Genomic DNA, 17,315 nt, shown 5'->3' on the forward strand with positions numbered 1-17,315 from the left:
TTACAAAGAATTGCAAAAAGTTAGAAACAAAAAAACAGGAATAAAAAGATAAGTAACATTGAGTAAAATAAGGATGATTACCCAATTTTCTTATCTTTTTATTCCCTGACAGGTTGATATTTGCCTCCCTCTTTAACAACTCTAAATGAAGTCATTATTTTCAAATTATGCAAATAAATAATAGAACTACTGAAGAGAAAGTCAACTTGATGTGTCCTGATTTTCCCCATGCAGATTATGATATATTACACTTAGTTATGCTTAGAGTATCATCTGTTTCCCTCTGAGCACTTCTTCTAAACAAACAGTTTTCATTTATTCATTCATTCAACAAACACTAACCTGTACTTCATGCAAAGAATTACGCTAAACAATAGGGGATCTATAAAGATTAACAAGTAGCTGTCCCTTACTTCAAGGAACTTACAGTCTAGGAGGGAAGATGGGCCATGTACAGAACTCTCAGTGAAACATTACAGAATTACCAAGTTGTTTTATAATTTAAAATATAGCAATACAGAATTAACAACAAAACAATACAGAATGCACATCTTTGTGTCTCTGCCAGTAGTTAAGCATAGTATACCTGCACAACATGGATAATAAAAAAGATATTTGTTGAATGTTGACTGAATAAAAATAGGCGCAAAGTGCTATCAGAGCAAAGGAATTGGGGAGGGGGAGTAATATGGATGTAGGGGATAAAAGGGAGTCAAGCTGGAGAAATAAGCATATATAGAGTACATACTATGTGCCAATTACGGCACTAAGCACCTTTTAGAAATATTATCTCCTTGAGCAGTACCAGGAGATCATTGTACATGGCAACAACAAGATTATATGAAAATCAGTTCTGATGAATGTGGCTCTTTTCAATAATAAGATGATCCAGGCCAGTTCCAATGATCTTGTGATGAAGAGAGCCATCTGCACTCATTTGAGGGGACAGCAGGGAACTGAGTATAGATCACAACATAACATTCTCACTCTTTCTGTTGTTGTTTCCTTGCATTTTATTTTCTTTCTCTTTTTTTTCCTTTTTGATTTGATTTTTCTTGTGCAGCAAGATAACTGTATAAATATGTATGTAAATATTGGATTTAACATATATTTTTACTATGTTTAACATATATTGGATTACTAGCCATCTAAGGGAGGCGGTAGGGAGAAAGAAGGGGAAAATTGGAACATGAGGTTTTACAAAAGTTAATGTTGAAAAATTATCCATGCATATGTTTTGAAAAATTAAAAAGCTTTAATTAAAAAAAAGAAATATTTCTTTTGATCTTCCCAACAACCTTGTAAGATAGACGCTATTATTATCCTCATTTTATAGTCGAGGAAAATGAGACAGACAGAAGTTAAGTGACTTGCCTAGGATCACAAATTTAGTGTCAGAGGCCAAATTTGAAGTGAGGTCTTCCTGGCTCCAGGGCCTGTGCTTTATCTCCTGCACCTTCAAGATAGCACCAAGTGCTAAAGATTAGTTCGAGGATCCTGAGGGGAAGATGCAGTCTTCCTCACTTTGGAAAAATGAGAGCAATCAGCATTAAATCATTTTTTAAAATATTGTTAAAATGTCAAAGGAACCAATGAATGCTAGGACCATTAGCACAGATGTCAAACAGACTTATGTCATTGGTTTTAAAACAATCCAGAGTTATGTTATTAGGTCAAAATATTTTCTAGGATAGTAAAGAAAGAATAAGAAGAATAAAAATACAGACACAAAAACACACATAAAGACTGAGAACTAAAAGAAGCTGAGAATATGAAGATTAAGAGTTTTTCTTTGTAATTTCCTCTATTGCCTTATCTCCCCTGCTTCCCTGTCCTTTTCTGTATTTTTTTCAATTGTTTTAATACTGAAACATCTGTCTACACAAACACAAACAGTCCATACTGAATGAAAACATAATACATGGATAAAATAGCTCTGTAAACTCTTTTTTTTTAATTTAAGTTTTAGTTAAGTAAGATTGCACAGCTCTTATAATAATAATTCACACTTACACAATGATAGGGATGAGAACTGTGGTTTCACTGGCATAGGGAATTCTTAGATAGGCAAACTCCCTCTCACAATACAGGTCAGGACCTTATGGTGTTACAGAGTTGTATAGAGCCCTGAGAAGTGAAGGATTTGTTGAAGACCATACAGTTGAGATGTGTCAGAAGCAGGACTTAAACCCAGGCCTTTCTGGCCCCAGTGTCAGCCCTCCAACTACCATGTCTTTTATCCAATGGATACATGATTTTTAAAGTTTTCTTATAACAGTTGTTTACTCATAGAAACCTTAAAACATACATGATATGAGGATTGGTATTGCAGTTTTACAGATGAGTAAACTAAAGTTCAATGAAATCAAATGATCATCTTACTAACCAGGACTCAAACTTAAGTCTCATAAGAGCAAGGCTGATGTTCTTTCCACTACATGATGTTCATTGCTGGAGAGGGTGAGAGCATTATCCAGAACCTAGGTAAGCGTACTGTTGTACAATATGGATAAACTCTGGCCAACCAAATTTTGACATAATTTTGCATATTGCAAAGGTCTTGGTCAGAGCTACAAATGTTGCATATAGACTTCTGTTCTGCTCCTGGCATTTCTCCTGGAGCAGTCAGGCTGCAAACACCATATAAATCCTTCCTCAACCCTTTGTGAAGCCACACTGACTCTCAGATAGATGATCATCTCCTAGGTGACGAATCAGTCTATTAAGGAAGACTCTGACAAAAATTTTGCCAACAATGACTAACAGAGAGATACTCTTCTCACCTCCCCCATACACACAACTGTCATAGGACAAACTATTCCCTTTACCTTTATAGAGAGGGTCAATGGATCCTGACCACAGGTCCTTTCTCAAACTAAACTGCCAAACATTAAAACTCTATTGCAAAGAACACAATTGTATTGGGCTGACCCCATTGTTCAAATGTGAAATGTATGCTTGTCAAAAAGATTATTTTATGGAGAACTTACACAGGACAAATGCTCACGTGGTAATCAGAAAAAGCAATACAAAGACATTCTCAAGGTCTCTAAGAACCTTGGAATTGATTGTGTGATATAGAAGACACTGTCACAGGACCACCCAACATTCCATGCCCTCATCAGATTTGGGACTGTGCTCTATGAGAAAAGCAGAAATGTAGTAGTTCAAAAGAAATCCAGATAGACAAATTTAGAGCATCCACCCTAAACGTGCATAGGGAGTCTTTGTGCCTGACCTGTCTTAGAGCATTCTAAGCTCATAGTGATCTGATCAGTCACAGTCAGACACACTGTAACTTGACTCTACAATAATCATGTTATTTTGGTCCACTTCTAGAATGAAGGACAACAACCAACCATATGACAATTTTTGCAAGAATGTTTTACTAGAATAAAGTACAAGATATAGAATAAGCATCAATTATGACATACTGCCTGGGCTTAAACAGCATCCTTAAAAAGTTGAAATGTTACAGAAATAAGGGAAGTCTCCCTTCCCATCTTAACTGATGTGATCAGCAGGGCTCAGAATATAATCACAAACCTTCTAAATCAGATGGTAAGGCGTTTTCCCACAACCTCAGCACAATATGTGAATAAATCTCTAAACAATTTATAAAACTCTAAAAAGAGCTTTGGCCACTGGGAGAAAGCACCTGACACGTCCCAGGAAACATCTTGTGACAAAGAGAATCAGTCATGCTCCTTGGGCCTCTGTGTAAGTGACAAGGGGAATGAACACTTCTTCTCTCTTATCCTTATCGTGGGAGCTACCAGAAGAATGGGAGAAAATCCATCTATCCAGGAGTAGAAGTACACACACAGCATGATGAGACAAATAAAATAGTTACCTAGGTAAAAGTCAGCTTCAAAATATATGAGCCTTCACGGCAAACTACTATATCAAGTCAAAAAGAAGTTGTCCTTGGATACACAAATGAATGTCCTTCCCACCCAACTGACACACTCAAGGGACATTGAGTGAAAACTCTACCAAGAGGAAAAGAGCTTCTAGAACCAGGAGCTGTGAATTACCCATTGTCAAACATATAGCATACACCCATACCCTGCTACCACATATAGATGCTGAGGATATTTGTGGCAAGGTATATCACAAGTCTAAAGGGGAATGTTTATATTAACTGTTTTTACTATACTGCCTTTGAAAATTAGTTTTCTAATAAATAATAATAAACCTATTGGTCAAATGTTAATGTTAAGCATACCATTGTGGATTCATGAGCAATAGTCTTAGGAGTGGCCACCATTAGGTTTACCAGTAGAGCTACTATTTATTACTTTTGGAAATAGACATCCTCAGGAGATTCCAACTTGTGAGAGAAAGTTGAGAAATAACCCAGGAGAGGTATTAAAATTAATGTTACTTTGCAAATGTTAAAATATGGCTTTATTTCCCATAAGTTTTCTGGCAGTCTCCTAAGAAAAGAATGTAGTACATTAGAGTGGTATCCCAGAATCCAAAGTTTTAGTCTCAGCTCTTCCAACGATATAACTAAATTTGGACAAGTCACTTCATATTTGCCGGCCTTATCTATAAAATCAATGAGCTAGACTCAGCTCTACTTTCCTTTCCAGCTCTATGGTACTAAAATCATCACACAAATTGTGAAATTTTACTAATGTGCCTCTAATTATATGTCAGTATGATGATAATGAGTTATCATCACAAAGCCATGTGCTCTGAACCTTTTTTCTTTTAAACCAATAGTAGGGATAGATTTGTCTATTCACAAAATCTTCCTTTATTTCCTTTGTTAATAACAACAAAAGAAAACAAAATTTCCTTCAGTGTCTATAATATATTCTTTGAATAGTCCCCAAAACAGCAGATCATTATCCTAAAAGGGATATTTCATTTTATAAAATAGCCTAAAGTTATTCAGAGCCAAGTCTACTGATTGAGTTGGTTGATCAAGCTAAGAAATATCATTAAAAATAAGGTTTGCTATAAGGAAATGCAATTTATTTTCCCAAGTTAGTCATTAACAGGACTCCCAAAAAGATGCAAAAATGTTCTAAGCAATGGCATCAAAGAAATGAAGCAGTTTTCCAAGATGATTACTTTAAAGCACAATTCATTTTAATTATGATATATTTATTTAAAATTTAGTCTTTTTACTATTCTAGACAATGCTGTGATAGTCTTCTTGATCTAAAATTTAAGAAGAAAGGAAGACAAGTAAGAAATTTTTCTTAAACAACTAGGAAATACCATTCATATATTAGCCCTTGATACTCTCTCCTACCTATAATCTCCATCAGTCACACTATATCTAGAATATTATGTTGGTGGAATAGCATAGGGAGTAGTAAGTCTATAGTGAGGCAGGCCTGACTGACATCTCAGAAATGTTAAAAGAGCTGTGTGACCCTGCAGAAATCCCTTAACCCTGGCTTGTCTGTTTCCTCATCTGTAAAATAAGAGTAATAACAGTACCCATCTGCCATAATTGTTGTGATGATAAAACAAGGGGAAAAAACCACAAAGCACTTTGCAAATTTTAAAGCCCTCCATAAATGTTAGCTATTCTTATTATGTTCAATTCAGGGCATTACATTTTATGAATAAGATGAAAGAAAAACCCAAAAGGAAGAGTTTCTGGTTAACTAATAGCCAATTTATTAATTATGGCTAACAGATAATATATTGTTTAGTAGTTCTCTCAGAAATCAAAGACCTGTCTGTATGGAGGCCAGCTGAATGCTTAAATTCCTTCAAAAAAGGGGTTATCCTTTATTGGTCAAAATCAACTCTGAGTGCTTAATAATTAATGAGAGAATGAATATTATAATAAGGTGGGCTTTTTTTTTTTTTAATGAGAGTCAGATGGACTTGACTCTGATCATGTCAGCATTTTTGGACATTTTTGGACAAAGAGACTTAACCAAATCATTCTGCTTCCAAAAATCCATAATAAAGGATCAATCCTCCCCACCCAATCTTATCTGAGTAGAACAACAGGCCAAAATTTACCTGGATTAGATTCTCTATGATTTAATTAGAAATAAGCTTTCCCAGTTGGATAGGTCCCGCTCAAGAATGAGAAGAATGTCTCATTGTCAGCCTTGTCCTTCACAAGACTTGGACTTTGGCCTCATTTCCAAAATATATAGAGAACTGACTCAAATCTATAAGAATCTAAACCATTCTCCAATTGATGGCCAATTTTCAATTGAAGAAATCGAAACTATTTCTAGCCATATGAAAAGATGTTCCAAATTACTATTGATGAGAGAAATGCAAATTAAGACAACTCTGAGATACCACTACCCACCTGTCAGATTGGCTAAGATGACAGGAAAAGATGGTAAATATTGGAGGGCATGTGGGAAAACTGGGACACTGATACATTGTTGTTGGAGTTGTGAATATATCCAGCCATTCTGGAGAGCAATCTGGAACTATGCCCAAAAAGTTATCAAACTGTGCATACCCTTTGATCTAGCAGTGTTTCTACTGGGCTTATACCCCAAAGAGATACTAAAGAAGGGAAAGGGACCTGTATGTGCCAAAATGTTTGTGGCAGCCTTTTTGGTAGTGGCCAGAAACTGGAAACTGAGAGGATGTACCTCAATTGGAGAATGGCTGAATAAGATACGGTATCTGAATGTTTTGGAATATTATTGTTTAGTAAGAAACAACCAGCAGGATGAATACAGAGAGGCCTGAACTGATGCTGAGTAAAATGAGCAGAACCAGGACATCACTATACACTTCAACAACAAGACTATACAATGATCAGTTCTGATGGATGTAGTTCTCCAACAATGAGAAGATCCAAACCAGTTCTAATTGTTGAGTAATAAAGAGAATCAGCTACACTGAGAGAGAGAACTATGGAAAATGAGTGTAGACCACAACATAGCATTTCCACTCTTTCTGTTATTGTTTGCTTGCATTTTTGTTTTCCTTCTCAATTTTTTTTTTTTACCTTCTTTCTAGATCCGATCTTTATTGAGTAGCAAGATAACTGTATAAACATATATACATATATTGTATTTAATATATACTTCAAAATATTTAACATGTATGGGACTACCTGCCATCTAGGAGAGGGAATTGGGGGGGGGGGGGGGGCGGGAAGAAGGGGAAAAGTTGGAACAGAAGTAATTGCAAGGGTCAATGTTGAAAAACTACCTATGCATATTTTTTGTAAATAAAAAGCTATAATAAAAAAATAAAAAAGAGAATTGGACTTTGAATGAGGAAACAGAAAAGGAAAAAACTGATTCCCATATTAATAACTGACTTAATAATCACTTTTCTCAGGAAGAAAACTGGTAGGGTAGACAGTGTTCAAATGAGAGCCACCAGGAAGGGGGCCTGGAGAAGGATATGGAGATCCACATAAGATAATAATGAGTTAAAACAACTGAAGATAATTAATTGCAGAAAAAACTCAGGCGAGACATGATAGCTGTCCTTAAGTATTTGGAAGGCTATCTCAAGAAAAAGACGTGCTCTACTTATCCACAGGAAGGAAGAACAAAGAGTAATGGATTGAAATGGCAAAGTAAGAACTGCCTAAAAGTTGAGTGCGCTGGTTGCCTCTGGTCACCCCTTATTTGCAGTCTTCAAGTGAAAGCTAGATGGATCATTTTTCAGCATCTTAAAGTGGGGGTTCCTCTTTCAGATACATGTTCCTTTCTAGCTCTGAAGTTTTTGTTTTTCCCTCATATTAAGAAAAAAATCCATGGAACACATTTTTGCTTTTAATACACCATACACATGTGACCCAATGGTTAAACTCCCTATCACTGTTTTTCACAAATTTTTTTAAAAACCAATCCTACATATCCAAGCACACAACAAATTTTCACCCATTCATATAAAAAATGTTTAGTAGAATGCACTGTATGAAACACTAAAAAATATAAAATGTAAAAATAAAGACTGAAGGTGACCTCTGCCATCAAGAAGCTTATAGCCAAGTAGTGAATGAATCACAAACTATTTTTAATTGGAATTTTAATTATTTTGTAAATATGCTGTGTTGTGTTGTGTTTTTGTAAATTACAAATCGTAATGTAATATAATAAGAAGGTTGGACTTAGTGACCTCAGATCCCTTTCAACTCTCTATTACCTATTACTTAAATCCTGAAAAACAATCTGTATATGTGCTTTAAAGAATTTCGAAACATTAAGTTTAGATGAGAGAAAAATCATTTTTATCTTCATGACAACATCTAATACATATGTAGAAAGCATTTTCTTTACAAAAACCCTATAAATTAAGGTAGGAACAGTATAATTATTAGCCACATGGTCCTATAACTACCAAGTAGCAAAGACAGAATTCCAATTCAAGGCTACTGTTGTTATTTCCACTCTACTACACTCTGCCTTGCTATAAAAAGAAGTTGGTAATACTGACAGGAAATGGGGGTGGAGGAAGTATAATAGGAATAAGACTTTAAAAGTTGGATGTGTGTATGTATATATATATATTTTTTTAATTTTGTGTATCTTTATATATATGTGTGTGTGTGTTTCTGTATATACTTTTAAAAATTTGTATGCTTATATTTTGTATATTTTTATATGCATATATTTACTACATGTATCTACGCAAACAAATAACTCATATTTATTGAAATTCATTCATAATTATGAATGACTGGCATTGGGAGGAAAATTAACTTTAATATTATTAAGATCAAATGAAACATTTTCTCCTTTGTCAGGCAGCCTTTCTCTAAACATTCCTAGCAATGTCCTTGCATTCCTGCTCTTGAGGCTCAGTATGGGGGGAGGATGGGGCCTGCAGCCTGGAATCTTTTTATACTGTGAACAGATCTAGCTTGCTGGCCACAGCTACCAAATGTCCTTTCTTCTTTCCTTAAGATTTATGGCAAGTTAGATCATGAAGGCAAAAACAAACAGAAGTGGGTTTCCTTGCTTGGATTTGCTTGGATTGCCAAGAGCACTGGGGTCTTATGACTAGACTTCGCTCCTCACATGACCCATTCCTGTTTTTCCTCCCAAAAGTAGAAAAAACTTTCCATAAGAATACACACACACACACACACACACACACACACACACACACACACACACTATCCAAGCTCAACACATTCTTTATCTTGATTAAAGATACTTTTTTCCTCCACTTAGAGGTTTGATTTTATTTTAAGACTAAGAATATCAAAGCCTAGTTTTCTATCCATCAGAATTTTGCTTACGTCTAGCCATATTTACCTATTCTGTTTATAAAGAAAAACTATGCTCATGAGAGAAATGATTATTTCTCTCTCATACTGATAGTCAATTATTAAAACTGAGAAAACACCAGATTATTCTCCTGTACTATTTCCTCATCCAGTCTCTCAAGGATAGAGCTGAAGGAAGATAGGATTAACATTCTTTCAATTTGTCCAAAAAAATGGACTTCTAATCTAAGATGAAACTTTCTTCTTAGGCTGAGTGTACAGGGGGAGGGAGAGAGAGGATGAATTCTTTGTACAACCCAAGGTTGGAGGTAACTTAAGTAAATGATCTAAATATGCCAAATGATTATATTTCCATTAAAATGCTGGCATTATTAATAAAATGATTAAATTACCAGAAATTATATCTCTTTTTAAATATAGAGGAAGCAGGACAGTGGAAAGAGTAATGAAGCTGAAGTTGGAAAGTAGATTCAAATCCAACCTCAGATAAACTTATAAGCCATACAAATTATTTGAGCTCTCTCACTTAATTCCCTCATTCTCACATGTAACTACCTCACGTGGTTATTCTGAGAAACAAATAACAAAATGTATTTAAAGTGCCATTTAAATGTGAGCTATTATGATTTATATGCAGCCTGAAAGCCTGCAGTTTAAACTATGCAATTCATGATACCACTAGTAAGAAAATGATTGAAATAGATACATAGAAAGAAGGAAAGAAAGATAGATAGATAGATAGATAGATAGATAGATAGATAGATAGATAGATAGATAGATAGATAAATAGAGCATTGGTGACTACCTTTCAGCACAGTATAGTACTGACTAATCATTTCTCTTTACAGGACAGATGGAGGATGTGCCGTATCAATTTATCTCAAAACTACCACAGAATTAGGCTGAGAGTCTATCCAATTCTTTCCTTGTTTCTAATTTCCTTAGCCTTAGTTATACCTTAAATTCCTTTAAGCTAAGAAAATCTTTTTAGTCTAGCTTTTCTTCATCCTTCAGAAGGCACCACACTGAAGGAGTCTGCATACTAATTGGAGACAGGGCATATAAATATGCATACAGTAAAATAATAGATTTGTTCCTTGTGGTATAGGTAGGGGATTTCAGATAAGGAACTCCTTTCTCCCAAAGCAGATGAGCAATTGCTCCACAATCTATAATCTAAAAGAAAAATATTTAAATAACAGTTCAAAACAACAATAGAAAAGATGCCCAGGGCAATATCATGTGGCAAACCAGTCACAAAAACAATCACAGTAACTCAAGTTCAGAGGAAGGAGTTATCACCTCTGGCTAGGGAAGTAAGTAGGATACTCATGAAATGTTTAAGGGGAAGACAGAATATATAAAGCAGGGTTTTGAAACACTACATATGATTGATTTGTGTATGTAGAAAAAGTAGAAGAGGGAATTCATGAGGATGAGGCAGAAGGAGAAAAAGTAAAGGGATGAAATAGTATATGATGTGTTCAAGATACAATGAGAAAACCAATTTGGTTAGAGTAAAGGATCCTTTCTTGGAAAGAATAAGAAATAAGGCAGGAAAGGCAAACTAGGGCCAATGTGTAAAGGGCCCCAAACATTAAACTAAAGTCTAGTCTTTACCCTACAAGCAATGAGGAATTACTGAAGGACTTGTTTTTTTTTTTTAACCTTAGTATTCACATAATTAAAGAAGTATTTCAGGAAGATAATAAATTAAGAGAGTGACATGATCAAAGAGGAATGGACAGGAAAGAAGAGACAGCATTGATATCAATTATGTGACCCAGAACCTAGAAATTAATGAGGAGAAATATCCCTGGTGAAAAACTATTTCCTACTGTGTGTGTGTGTGTGTGTGTGTGTGTGTGTGTGTGTGTGTGTGTGAAAATAAAAGAAATGTCAACAATATCCTTCACATAAATGTGAAAGAAATTTGTCTCTAAAGATATCCTATCTATACTAATGATGCCCCTGCAAAAATGAATATTTATGAAATGTAAAATGACTCAGATTAACTTATTCCAATTCCCTTCCCTAAAATTAGGTTTCAAAATCATGTCAAAATGTAGATTTTGATTACAAAAGCAATTTGGGGGAAAATGTACATGACAAAAAACAAGACAATAAAATGAAACACACTTGAAATAGCTAAGAAAAAGAATGCTAAAGAATGGGAAAATGGATAACAAAGCTAAAGAATAAAAAACAATAAAAAAATGTTTATAATTGAACAATATTTTGCATATGATAGATGTTGAATGTTTGTTAAAGGTTGCATATAATTCAACTTGGATGAATACAGAAAGAGAAATTAATCAAAATTCATTTATTAAATATCTATAATGTACCAGACACTATCACAGGCACTAAGACCACAAAGTACAAAGAAGAAAACATTCTTTCCAGTATGTGTGTGTATGCGTGTGTGTGTGTATGTGTGTGTTAAACATACATATACAAGAACATATATTGATTATAAAAGAATAAATATAAAGAGAATAACTATATATAAATACAAAGTAATTAAGTTCAAAAAAGGAAGAAAAGGAAGAAAAAAAGCTAAAATTAGACTAAACATAATCTAAAAATATAGGCAAAAACGTAGGTATTTAAAGGAAGCCAAGAAAAACTGTAAAGTAGTCTTGATTGATGTCACCAGAACATAAAATATATTACCAACCAAAGAGTAATGTTTTCCAAATACAAAGAAAAACTCATGTAAAAGAGTCAACATGGAGAATTTCCATTAGCCGTAAGTTTATTTGAGAAAGAAGAGAAATTACACAATCTGTGATAGATGTTTCAGTTTTTTTTTTTCATTGAAAAATGAACTCCAGGTATTTTGAGAATGCTGTAGACCATTTTACTTCAAGGTTCTTTAACCCCTTCATTCACCTGAAGGAGCATGAATTCTCTTCTTTCCTCCGTCTCAGTGCATCTCTACATAACCAAGAAGGAGAACAGGATTAAACTGCCTTCACAAAGGAGACTAAGTAAATCACTGTAATGACAGAATAATAAGGACAGAAAAGTAGAAAGGACCAAAAATCCAAATACTTGTGCTAGGGCCAATAGATGTACAAAGACTTTCACATAGAGCAATTCAATCCATTTCTAGCAAGATCCAGTTACTTTCCATGGACATTGTCAGATCTGGCCCATTATAGGTAGCCTGAAGAGAAACAGGAGATCAATATTAAATTAGTTTGAAATTTTGGGCTTCTTTCTTAGAGGTGTTGGAGAGCAGGACTTTGTTACTGTCAGTAGTTTACTGAATGGCAGTTTTCCTTCAATTAATAAACCCATAAGCATATATTACATATGTACGTGACAGATTCTTGACTGAACAAAGTATGAAGCTAAAATTAAAGTTATCAATAGTGACATTAAAAGTATAAGGTAATTATGCCTTTATATATCATGACTTAATAGAGAAAACAAATTAAACAAATAATTCTTGTCACTCTACCAATAGAACATTATTCTATGTCAGGCAATATGCAAGGCTCTAGAGATATATAGATATAATAGTATCTGCTATGGAGGAGCTTACATTCTAAAGAACAGACAATATTTTTCCAAATAAATATCCATATACCTATACATAGATATCTATGATACAAAGAGGCACTATATTCCCACATACATATACATATATATGTATATGTATGCATGAAGTACACACAAATCAATCTGAAATGAAAAGGGTCTAAGATATCTCCTAGTGAATTACATTTACATCAGTGTTAAAGTTGAAGTTTTAGTTTGCTTGTGTAAACTTTTAGAAAGTTCTTTATACTTTTAAGTAAATGATTAGGCAGTAAAATGAGAGGTGTCTTTTCTTCATTGAGAATTCAATGCTGGGGAACTTTGGGTTGAATGAGGTATAACTGACCTTATTTTGCTTTTAACACAGGCATTAATCTGGTAAATCCACCACATATATATTGTAGATAAGATTTACTTGGCTTTTAGCAACACATTTGACAGTCTCCCATCATATGATTATAGACAAAATTATAGACAAGATAAAGAGATGTAGCTGAACGATGAATGACCAAAGAGAAGTCTTTAATGGATTGTTAGCAGTTTGTGGAGAAGTGGTAGTTAGTATAGAATCCTAGAGATCTACTGATTGCCCTATGATGTCATATTTTATCACTAACTTGGAAGAGATCATCAATGGCATACTTATCAAATTTATGGGTGACACAAAGCAGAGAAGATTGGCTAACACTAATTTATAAATTCTAATAAGAAAAGTATAAGACAACATTTAATAATAAAAAAAAATGTTGTGGTAGAATATGACCAAATTTATGCTCATTACCATGATTTCAAGAGGAAAATTCCTAGGCTGTATCCTACGTGTAGGTGGTATTTTGCCTCTTTCCCAATAGGACAGAGACTTAAGGAATGCTAATAGATAGTTGTCCCTTTCCCAGGGAAACTGCCAAAACATAAAATTTCTTTGTTTCATGGCTAACTTAAGACTTTGCAATAACGTAAATTAAGACTGGGCTATCAGAGAAAAACTTAGCGCTCAACTGAACTATCATCAGAACTACCAATAGGTATCATTACTCTGTATTCTTATAAACTAAGTAAACTTATTCTGTTACAAGCTTGGCTTATTCTAGGACAACCAATAGTACCATCCTGATACCTGAGTTTAGGACACTTCCCAAGAAGCCTAGTACAAATGTAAATTCCTATAATTTCTCACACGAATAGAGATATTGCTAAATAACATTTTGTTTTAATGGTCTTTATCTTAATCTGATTTTTCAAATGTGATAAAGAAGCCAGAAAAGCTAAAATGATATTAAACTACTTTAAGAGTAGTAAAGAAATTGACAAAACTAGTTATATCATGGATTCAAAGGCAATGAGAAACATCATTTTATGATCATCTACTTTTACAATGCTGATGATAAACATCTGCAGAAGATCACTATGAAGATAATTACAGCTTTTGCATTTAACTATAAGCTTGGCTTATTCTAGGACATCCTAAATCCCTCGTCCAGCAAAGTAGCTAAGCAAGCTTTCATAATGGAGTGACAGTCCCATAGTATTTTTCCAGACCAGACTACATCTGATTATAACTTTTAATTCTGGGCATCATATTTTATTTGGAAGAATATTGACCAGCTGGAGTCTATCCAGAGAAAGGTGATCATAATAGTGAAGGGGTTGAGGACTATGCCATACAAGGATCAGTGGAAGGAATTGGTGATTTTTACCTGTTAGAAGACTGAAGGGGGAATAGGATATATGATAGCTGTCTTAAAATATCAAATTCAGAGTTGAAAGGGATTTCAGAGGTCATGTAGGGCAAGCTGTACCTAAATAGAAATCCCTGCTATAACATTTCCCAATATTGGTTATCCAGCTTTCACCTAAATAACTCTTGAGAAAAGTAATCCATTAATTGCACTTTTGAATAGCTTGGTTGTTCTAACTTGAAGAGCTATCATATGGAAAAAGGTTTAGGTTTTTTCTGCTGGTAAATCCATCAGAGATATGTTGTAGATATGGCATACTTGGCTTTTAGCAACACATTTGAAGAGAAATAGGAGATCAATATTAAATTAGTTTGAAATTTTGGGCTTCTATATTACAGGGATACTATAAAGAAGATTTGGGTTCTCCACAAGAGAAAATTTTCCTAACAGAACAGTCCACAAGTGAACTAAGCTGTAGTGGCAAGTAATGACTTTTCCATTGACTTTTCCATTGCTAGAAGGCTTCAGGCAGAAGCTGAATGCTCACTTGTCTGGAAAGCTATAAAGAGGATTCTTGCTCAGGTACTACTTGGACACGATGCCCTCTGAGTCCCTTCCCACAAAATTCTTTGGTCGGAGGAAAGGGGGGAGCTGAAGAACCCTGAGATTTTCTCCATTTCTACAGTGAGCTTTTACCCAACCAGGAATATTCAGCCCAGTACAAGCTTTAAAGGGCAAAGCTCCAAAAAAAGCAGCAGGACCTGACTTCTTGAGTATGCCAGAAAAGGAAAGAAAGGGTGACCTACAGAAGGAAAAAAGGAAAGAAAGGGTGACCTACAGAAGGAAAGCTACCTCGGAGAACACCCAAGGCTGGGGCTGGAAAGTGCCCCCACACACTATTCCTTTTGTACAGAAGCAGTCGTGTTCAGTGCTTCCTGTATACTTGCTGTGACTTCCCCTCAGCAATGTTTCCCAGTCAAGTGCTTATTATGTGCTGGGCTGAAAGAAACAGCAAATACTGACCCCCAAGAAGAGGACAGTGTAAAGGAGGGAAGAGAAAAAATCAAAATGACCCTCTGGGGTTCTTTGGGGTCTGGCCACATCATGTCTCAACGTCACACAAAATATGAGGTAATTCATTCAACTAATATTTATTAAGTGCCTTTTTGCCAAACATTGGTGCTAAACCCTGGGGCCTGACAAAGGGGCAAAAACACATTTTCTTCCTTCAAGGAGCTTACAATCTAATAGGGGAAACAATAAATGGCAAAATATACACGGGATTTAAGAGAGAGAGATAATGAATATACAGAAGGCTCTGGAACTAAGGAGGTCCAGTATAAAGGGGGATTTTGTTGGGGCTTAAAGAAAGCCAGGAAACCGAGATAAGGAGGGAGAGCATTCCAGGAATGGAAGACAGAAAGATAATAGTGGAAATCACAATGCTATTATTATTATTATTACACGCCTGAGATTTTGTAGGAAGAAAAGAAATTAAGGAAATAACGGACCAGAACGAAGCTGCTGAAACATAACTAGGCCTTTAGCACAAGGCTTAGCGCCCCCCCACCCGCATTTTCTCTCATTTCCACACTTCCTCCCCACCCCCACTGCTAGTTGTGGTTCCCTTCTGCGCCTGCGTTGTACCCCACGTTACGTGCCCGGGATGAAGCTGGGCACCGTTTTTTCCTCCAGGAGTCTCCCGGGAGAAGGGAGGGCAGCAGCGCGCTTGCGCGGCAGAGCGCGCGTCACTCTTATGGTCCCTACCTGCTACTTTAAGCGGTTCGCTGCGGCCAGCTATAGCGTCCTCGCGTCTGATGAGTTTTGAGGCTAAGTCTCCCATCATACCAGTGGAGAAGCGAGGCCAGAAATCGTTGAACAGTCTCCGAGAACTTGCGATCCGAGACAGCATAGACAGGGTCGGGGGTCGAGGGTCGAGGGTCGAGAGTCGAGAGCCGAGAGTGGAGGGGTGGGCGGGGCGAGCGGGCGGGCGGGACTGGAGAAAGGGGCGGTGTGGAGTCCCGGGCAGGCGCGAGAGGGTGGGCGTGCCGCTGGGGCTGGCCACTCTGCAAAGTCTGAGCATTCTCGGGGAGCGCTTTTCCCCGGAATATAGTTGCATAAACCGTTTAGCTAGCGTGGCTTTACCGAGTCTTCCGATGGGAGGAGCCTTGCATTCTGGCTTTTTGTCTTTGGTGCGAGTTTTGTGGGGGAGTTTCTGATTCCTGTGCTTGGGACTTGGAGTCAGGAGTCACAGACCCTGAACTTTTGTCCTGAAGAGTGGACCGCGTCTGGCTTGCGATCCCGGGTTCAAATTCTGATAAATTAGGTCACTGATGAGAAAATTATAGATTCTTCCCCCCTCCACGTACTAAGACCTGGGTCCAGCTGTAGAAATCTGAATTCTTTCATGCTAGTCGACTGTTAAGTGCCTGTTGCTTCCAGACATAAAAAAAGGGGCAGAAAGTGATGAAGTAGAAAACCTGCTACTTTGGAGTCAAAGAACCTGAATATGAATTCTGTTCTGACATTTATTGCCTCTAAGACCGAATTTATCTGGCCTCAGTTTCTTAATTTGTAAAATGAGACTAATGACATCTAAGGCCCAGATCTGTGTGATTTTTTTCCTGAACCTTTCACCGACATCCAACTGTAACTTCTGCAAATCACCCTTTTTGGCGCTCAATTACCACATCTGTAAAATGAAGCTAATATTACTTAACACCACCTATCACAACAGGATTGTGGGGAAAGTAAGACTTAAGTTGCTAAACAAACAGGAACTTTTATTTTACGCAAAACCTCCCTGTAACCCTGGTGCTAGCATTTATTACACTGTCCTATTTAATGTGAGTGGAATACATAACAGAAAATGTAGAAGTCCTTGCTTGTTT

At 36.1% G+C, this 17,315-nt stretch overlaps 1 protein-coding gene across 1 annotated transcript in view; it reads right to left on the reverse strand.

Annotated features, from left to right (window-relative positions):
- MSRA (methionine sulfoxide reductase A) overlaps positions 1 to 16,585 on the reverse strand; it is a 527,887-nt gene extending 511,302 nt beyond the window's left edge. Inside the window, exon 1 of the mRNA XM_051975735.1 lies at positions 16,192 to 16,585. Coding sequence (XP_051831695.1) covers positions 16,192 to 16,543 — 352 coding nt within the window. The 5' untranslated portion in view covers positions 16,544 to 16,585. The remainder of the gene's footprint in view (positions 1 to 16,191) is intronic.
- Positions 16,586 to 17,315: the final 730 nt, after the last annotated feature.

The sequence above is a fragment of the Antechinus flavipes genome, chromosome 2, assembly GCF_016432865.1.
Source record: "Antechinus flavipes isolate AdamAnt ecotype Samford, QLD, Australia chromosome 2, AdamAnt_v2, whole genome shotgun sequence".
In the NCBI taxonomy this organism is placed as follows: Eukaryota; Metazoa; Chordata; class Mammalia; order Dasyuromorphia; family Dasyuridae; genus Antechinus; species Antechinus flavipes.